At 52.0% G+C, this 7,850-nt stretch overlaps 1 protein-coding gene across 1 annotated transcript in view; it reads right to left on the bottom strand.

Moving 5' to 3' along the window:
- Positions 1–1,635: 1,635 nt before the first annotated feature.
- Positions 1,636–7,850, bottom strand: part of CCDC71 (coiled-coil domain containing 71) — a 6,487-nt gene continuing 272 nt past the window's right edge. The window contains exon 2 of the mRNA XM_057390326.1: positions 1,636–5,590. Coding sequence (XP_057246309.1) covers positions 4,345–5,529 — 1,185 coding nt within the window. The 5' untranslated portion in view covers positions 5,530–5,590 and the 3' untranslated portion in view covers positions 1,636–4,344. The remainder of the gene's footprint in view (positions 5,591–7,850) is intronic.

Genomic DNA, 7,850 nt, shown 5'->3' with positions numbered 1-7,850 from the left:
ACCACACCATGGAACCACAAGTGCAGCATCACCCACCTGTGCTGTTCTGCTCCCGATTTCACTGCCATGTTCTTAGCAGGCAACTGACTGAACTCCATGCAAGGAAGCACCAGGCAATGGAGGGTCTGAGCCCACTTACTCCAGCCCTTTTAGTATGAACTGGTTTGAGAGCTGCCCAGAGAGGTGAGCACCCCAGGGAGAACACCTCCTCCACACACTGAAATACCACTCATGGGCTGCCAAGAGGAATAACAAAATAATCCCTTCTTATTTTGCAAAAAAGTGCTTAAGAAATTCTGTACAAGGATTGCTACAGCAGTGGGCTGTGGTGGGGCGCAGGGGGGAGGATGCAAATAGTTTAGAAGCAGCAGCAGCAACATGGCTGCAGAGAAGAGGCCGAGGAGAAACTGCTACAACTATAAGCAGTGGCAGACGGTGAAATCTGATCACAGTGGATATGAGGTTCAAAACATTTCTACCAATTAACATCGTGATTTCAACTGGTGTCTGATGTCAGCTTCCCCTTCAGCTGCCTGTCGGACAAGCTATTCTCCCCATGGACCTTGCTGACGGACATCTGAAGCACGCAGGAAGCTCAAGGACCTTGTCTGGTGGAGGGGAAGCTGCTTCTTGGCAGCTGAATAAAAGGAGAAATGATTTCCAAAAACTCAGTTGGAAGAACAGCCCTTTGACCGCTGGCCGAATCATTTCTAGAAGTGACAGTGGCACAAATCCATGCATTAAAAGCATTCCTAAGAGAATCTCCAAAGCTCTCRGCTGTCACGGTGCCCAGAACAACACAGGCCAGGTTAGGCACTTGGATGAATTCAAAGTGACTAATAGAGAAGCAGGTCTGAACAAGGTGCAATACCACACGCTCAGCAGAGACCACAGCRCCCTGGGCAATGCACTTCCATGGGCCCTGCCAATTACTGCTCTAGAGATCCCTGGAAGGCAAGTGTTATTCTGCTGTCACAGAGTAACACAGGATGGAAGGGACCTGTGGGGGAAATCTCTGGTTAGATTAGGTCTTAGACAGTTCTGGTTTGATCAAACCCTTTATCTTCCCTAAATACCAGAGCGCAGCATCCACACAGAGCCCCCTCCACAGCCTTCTGCACATCAGTGTTGCAGGCCCAGAACACCAGGAACATCTACACCCGGGCATGAGTCAAAGGACGGTGGAGCCGTCCCCACCAGACTGAGGCACCCCCTCCACCAGCACTGGCTGATGGGCAGCAGTTGCTGGCACTGGCACAGGGCTGTAAAGCCCCTCTATGAAAAACAGCCTGCAACCCTTTCAGTCAAGTTCCCAAAGAACCTGMAAAGGGAAAAAGAGACGTCAGGAGGGCAGAGAATTGAGGTCCAGTGCTACCCTGTCACYTAGGGCCCTATGGTCTGTTAGATGTGCAGGAGAGCTGACAGAGATGGGACTGCTGATGGGCAGGTCCCTGAGCACAGAGCTATGGAGTGCTCATTTCCCTGGCAGGAGTCTCAGTGACACAGAGGCATTTCCAAAGCTTGCCTCTCCCTRTGGAGCAGACCTTTTGCTGGTGACCTGGGAAGGACATAGGGCAAACTGTTGTCAGAACTCAGCTCAGGGCTGGGAAAGGCASGGCAGCACGAAGSCTGGATGCTRTGCTGGATGTGGTRAGCAACAGTACAAGCCCAGTCCTTRCCTGGCAAAGACTCAAGCTGTGAAAGACAAGAGGTGATGAAAAAGAGGGGGGAGGCAGGCAGCAATGCAGCTGGGACAAGACAGTGAGGAGTAGGGATGTGGCCTGGTAAGTCGGCCTCAGGTGCTCAGCTTCCTGCTCACGCTGGAGGAAAAGTGACCTCGACCTGGATTCAGCCTTGTTGATGCACGYTGTTTTTCCCAGAGGAGGCCAAGTGCTCAGCTGGGACGTTTGCGCTGCATGAGGAAGCTYCAGAGACAGCTCTCAGTGCCCTTATAAGGGTCTGGGAACGGGGGAAGCTGCTGAGCAGCCTGACAGCAATACCACAGGCAGGAGTTCAGAGCCCTCCTCAGGAAACAGCCAAAAGAGGAACACCAGTGCAGGACTTCAAGACCTGGCATTTGAGAGCGTGGGAATGAGAAAGGTCTGAAGGAGTGGAAACAAAAGGAACAAAGCAATTTTTGGCCAGTTGACAGTGATGGAGAGCCCCTGTTCATCCAGCATCAGGTCAGGACAGAGAACTCTCTGCCAGGGCATTTTAAAACACAGAAGCAGAAGAAAATATTTCCTCTTCCTCTGCAGCCAAGCAGCGGCATTCACAGGTCAGTCTCAAACATTGCAAGCTATGATCCCTGACAGCAACTCAGAACCCAAGTGTGGGGTTCAGGGCTTGCAATCACCCCCTGAATCATAAAATCACAGAATGGATTGGAAAGGACCTTAAAGATCATCTTCTTCCAACCACCCTRCCATGGGCAGGGACACCTTCCACTAGACCAGGTTGCTCAGTGAAGGAGAGCCTACACCCTGCTCTATGTGGGTGAGAGGAGAGCCCAGATGCACCTCGGAATGCTCAGCTCTCACCCTGTCATGMACATCCTCTCCACACCAGGCTGCCTTTCTGTGCTGAGGATCAGACACTGACGCCTTTTACAAACCACTGAAATCCAACCAGGTGCTCAGGAGGGGGCTTAAACATAAGGAGCTGGGACTCCCCTGGGGAGCTCATCCCTTCAGCCAGTGTTCACAGAGATTACTAGGTCAGACAACTGATATTTTGAGCTGGTGGGAGAATGAGTGGATTACAAGCTCATTGCTGCAGAGATCTGAGCACACAGCGGTGTGCAGAGCCAGGCCCATGCCCAGCCCAACACCCTTTTTTTCCCCAAGACACCAGGTTGCCCCTTCCAGGTGACAGCAGCAGTACTAACWGCTCCAAGGAGGTGATTCTCCTGGGATCTGCAGATCCCCCATCGTGGAGCGCAGACCCATGYTCCCATCCAACAGCGTGCCCCCAGTGCATGAAGGTGACAGCAGCCATCTGCAGTGGTTCTGYAGTGCCTCCTGGGGACAGCAGAGCCTGTACTCCTTACACAGAGCTTTCACACTTGCCACACACCTTCTCACAACACCCCTGACAGCACAGCAAAGCTGCCACCCACCACAACATGGTGTCCATCTCCCCTCCAACAGCTTCACCCTCCACAAATCACAGAAAGCGACTCTGTGTTTAAGTGCTGGTATATATCCTCCCAAAACTTTTGCTTTTCTACTTTAACTCAGGCTCAAATATCCCACTGAGCTCTGGGACTGGCAGGATATAGCTAATACATTCAAACACAGCCTGTGTCTCTGTCATGGTTCAACACTGGCCAAAACCAACATTATTCTCTACCAGTATCGGGAATCTGCTCCTGAAACTCTCAGCAACAGCAAAGCAGTTACATGATGGGAAGGACACTACAATTCCTGCTAACAATTCCAGCCCTTCGGCTCTAACAGTCACAGTTCATGATCCATAGCTGCACCTGGGGTACAGGGGAGTAGAGTAATGCTGGGTGCCGAGGAGGAATCACTTCAGAGGCAAATCTCTACCACGAGTTCAGAACTTCTGCTACCCACAGAGAGGAGGMACCGAGAGACGTCAGGCAGACTTGCAGCCCCGTGACACTCCCCTACTGTTACGCAGAGGTAATACCGAAAATAGGATTAAAACTACCAGCTGGTACTTCTCCAAATTGTTTGGCATTCTGGAGACAAACAAGGGGCTATAATGCTGTTGCCTCCGAGCTGCTCAAGGGAGCCCAGACAGACTGTCACAACACTGAACCACAAAGGAATCCTGGCACCTTTCAACAAAAGACTACCTGAAGGGAGAAGGAACAAAAGCTATTAAACCCAATCCCAGAGGGATGGAGGAAGTGCATCTTCCCACAGTTCTTGGGCTATATGCACATATATGGATATATAGATATATAGATAATAAAGTTATAAAATTTGATCGAAATAAAACCAGTAAATGTACAGCTTGAAAAAGAGCAGTATCACAGTGCATCAATGTCATGAGAAAGTCCTGTGTTCTCCCCTGCACGAGAGCACAGCCTACCACGTTCAGGGGTGCATGGCAGGAAGGGAGCCCTCCRGCCTGCTCGGTTTGATGATGGCCGGAGTCACCATCCTGCGCTCCCGAACAGGGGTTTGGATTTCTGTAGCCAGTTCTGCACAGCAGTGGCAGACAGGYAGGAACAGCATGAGAGTGAGCTGCTCTGTCTGCAGGTTAGTTGGCATATTGGCACCAGAGACACAGAGTCATTCCTAAACCTCTCTGCGCTCTGGTGCCAGGCTTGTATTTATTTACCTACAAAAAAAAGTGACAAAGTGAAGAAACTCAGGGGACACTGTGAGAATGGGACAAGGGCTGAATTCGGATCACGGGGGACAGGTTGACCCTAAGAATCTTCTGTGCTCTCCTCCTCATTTCATCATCAGAGGAAGAGTTGCCCACCTTGATGGTCCGGAATTTCAGCAGGTTCAAAGTGCTCTGAGCCCGTCGAGTTTTCTTCCGGATAGGAATGCTATTTGYTTTTTTCCTCTGTGGTGCTTCTCTTGCCTCTGTAGCTCTTCTCTTCTTCTGCTCAGTGCTCTCCCGATAAGTGCTGCCGTCCTTCCACTCTGTTTTTCCCAGCAGAGCTTCCTTATCTTTGATTTTCAAGGTCCTGGGCTGCGGTGCTGTGGTGCAGCCCTGGGATGAGCCACCTTTGACTCTCCCATTGAGAACTCCCGAGGCTTTGCAGGCATTGCTCTCCTGCAGCACTCCACCCTTTGGTCCTTTCAGGTTTAAAGTGCGGGTGGCAGAATCTGGAGCTTTCTTGATGGAATGCTTGTATCCMTTGCCTTCGGTTATTTTAGTGCTCTTGCTTGAAGAAAACTGCCTCGGTGGACTTGAAGTCTTGAGGAGTTTAAGGTCTGAGGGTGAGATCCCAAGACGCCCTCGTGTATATTTAGATTCCAAACAGGACGTTGTGGTTTTCAGTGGCACCAGGGCTTCCAGAACCACTGACAGTCTCATGGCTGGATACACATCAGGATACACGCTTGTAGGAAAGCCCACTGCTGTCGCCTTGGATGTGCTGGATCCTGTCTGCTTCAAGGAGCTCAAGAGGAGATTWGTGGAATCCCCTTTGGAGACTGGCTGAGTGGAGACTTTCAAAGAGCTCACTGGAACGCTGGTGGGTGAAGGGGACACCCTGGCCACCGAGTTCCTGACAGGACTCTGAGAGGACTCAGCGGCGCTGGCGCAGTTGTGCTGTGTGTTTTCTTTYGTCTGACTCGGTGTGTCTGCCGTGCACGAGCTGTACCCGTACACATCCTTACTCCTCAGAATTGTGGGCTGGTAGCCCTCCTCCTTCAGGCCCTGGATGAAAGCCACCAGCTGGGTCTCTGTGTCTGAAAGGTCCTTGGACATTGGGTTGAAGACTCGGAGGGCTTCCTCCAGCACTTTCTGTCCTGCAGAGGAAATTCTTGACCATGAATGGACAGCTTTTTCTTCCTCATTGTTCACTGCAATATTCATGGCATTAGGCAAGCAGGTACTTCCMAAAGGTCCAAATTACTGGAAAAACAACCCTTGATACCTCAAAAGGAGAAAGAAGACAGTTAGCTTACAGCAACTGAAATTATCCCAAGTTTTTAAGATGGGATCTGAAACCATGAAGCCCAAGGCGTGGCTAGTCACAAATATCAGGTCAGATTCTGGGCACAACCCAAGACAGAAGCATCGTCAAGAAAATCTTGTCACTGATTTATCTCTGAAATAAAACTAAAACATTTCTCACAAAAATATCCTCCAACCTAAACAAAGATTTCAAGAAATCCCATTCAATCCACCCCAAGATGAAGGATTCCAATGATTAACTCAGCAAAATCTGCCGCTCATTGCCAATCGAGTTTGACCCACCCTGGCTTTGGGTAATCACATCTCATTTTCCCTGGATAAAGCAACCCCTCACTGAACCCTCTCCCTGGGCACATCAAGAGCAGCACCATCAAGCCATCTCAACACTAAGAAGAAGCCTGAGCATTTCAGCTTCATCGCAGCGTCACCTTCAATTTCTCAGATTAACTGATGCTGCTCAAAAATTGATTCTGAGTCCCTGCCAAAGCTGCAGCTTCCTCCTGGAGACCTGGCAGCAGGGCTGGAGGCTGTTCCAGTTGTGCTTCATTGATGCCGAATACTGTGGCAAGGCAGCACTGCTCCTTGCTGTTCCCTTGTTTGAACAATGRTCCACAACTTGCTGTCACAGCAATCTGGTGTTGATCCAAGGACACTTGCTGCCAAGTGAGGAGGAAGCAGGAAATTCAAGCAGGGCAGTATGAAGGAAACACACATCACCAGGGCCAAGAGTACAAAGGCCCGAAGGACAACACTGGGATCACGCTCAGGGCACTGCACAGCTGCCCACCCAGCATAAAAGCATCAATTATTGGTTTCAATAAAAAACAGGCACTGAAGGGCAGTCCAGGCAGGACCTTAGGATGCACCCGGGAGAACTCTGATCCTGGTGGCCTCACAGCTCCGCAGCTGGATGCTGCACTGACAGGGCATAAAATCTTTAGCTTCACTGATACCACTCAAAATGAAGATCCAGTTTAAAACCCTTTTCAGGGAAACACAGGGGGTGTCAGAGACACTTTTGGAGAGGGAAGTGCACAGGCAAGAAAGCTGTGATGGAGAAGTTGGTGTCGGAGCAGACAGAGCAAGGAACTACTCATGTCCCATGTTCCCCCCAGAACTCTGGTTTCATCACAGCACCAGAGCAGAGCCCGTGCTGCCGCCAGCTGCACAAGCAGGGAAGAGACACAAGGCAAGAGCAGCCACAGAAGGGAAAGCACAGGTCAGTGGGGGAGTAAGAACCTCCACATGACAGACTAATCTCAGTCAAGTGCTCTGCAGACGTCATGGCCGAAGAGGGATTTGGAGGAGGATAATGCAGTTGTTCATGGCAGGCAGGGGATCTCTCACAGAGGAGGGGAAGCAGGCAGGGAGGCGATGCCACAGAGCYCCAGTCAGCATCAGCAGCCAGCGGCAAAAGTCACCACCTCCAAAGTGACCAAGCAGTGCCAGGCACAGGGAAACCAGAGAGGGTGTAACATTAATCATGGTCTGGTAGTGAGGCAAAGACCAATGAAGAGGCACAAGTAACAACATGTGCTCAACAGGCTGCAAAATGGATCATCTTCAGGCTGCAGCAAGCCCAGGAGTAGCTGGGACACCTGAAAGGGTCTTCTGGCTGTGACATTTCATGGGAATAGAACTTCCCAACATCCATCCGCTTGGTCCTGTTTGATGCAATGCCAGCCGTATTGGAGAAAAGCCAGTCACGAGTAAACACACCCTCGGACAGTCTGTCCTCCCGACAGCAGGTTACCTCACTTGACACACTACTGGGGGGCCAGGGGKCTACGGGAACACAGCACTCCCGGCACGGTGCAAGCACAGCACCGGCAGGGCAATGCTTGCTCGGGTTTGAGGTCCGGCTGGCCGAGCTCGGAAAGGGCTCTCCGGGTACACCGCAGGGGGAAGTGGCTGCCGGCAGGACCGAGACGCGGGGTTGGGAAGCCTGTGGAGCTGGAGGCCGGTGCGCTGTCCCAAGGAGAGCTTGGTGGAGCCGCCAAGGCCCCGCTCAGCCTCTGTTTTCGGCCCGCCCCTCGRCGCAGGCGATGCCCCTTCCCGAGCGCCCGTCCCTCGCTCCCGCRGCACCCTCCCCAAGGCTCGGCCCGCCGGCCGGAGAGATCCCGGGGCGGGATGCCCGCCTAGGCCGGCCCCTCCCTGCGGGGCTACGGGAGGTGATTGGTGCAGACAGGGGGTGCGGCCCCGCGCTCGGCCCGCGCCGG

Source organism: Malurus melanocephalus, unplaced genomic scaffold (genome assembly GCF_030028575.1).
Source record: "Malurus melanocephalus ecotype Western Australia unplaced genomic scaffold, MMel_1.1 scaffold_24, whole genome shotgun sequence".
In the NCBI taxonomy this organism is placed as follows: domain Eukaryota; kingdom Metazoa; phylum Chordata; class Aves; order Passeriformes; family Maluridae; genus Malurus; species Malurus melanocephalus.
This window is presented reverse-complemented; position numbering and strand designations above follow the sequence as displayed.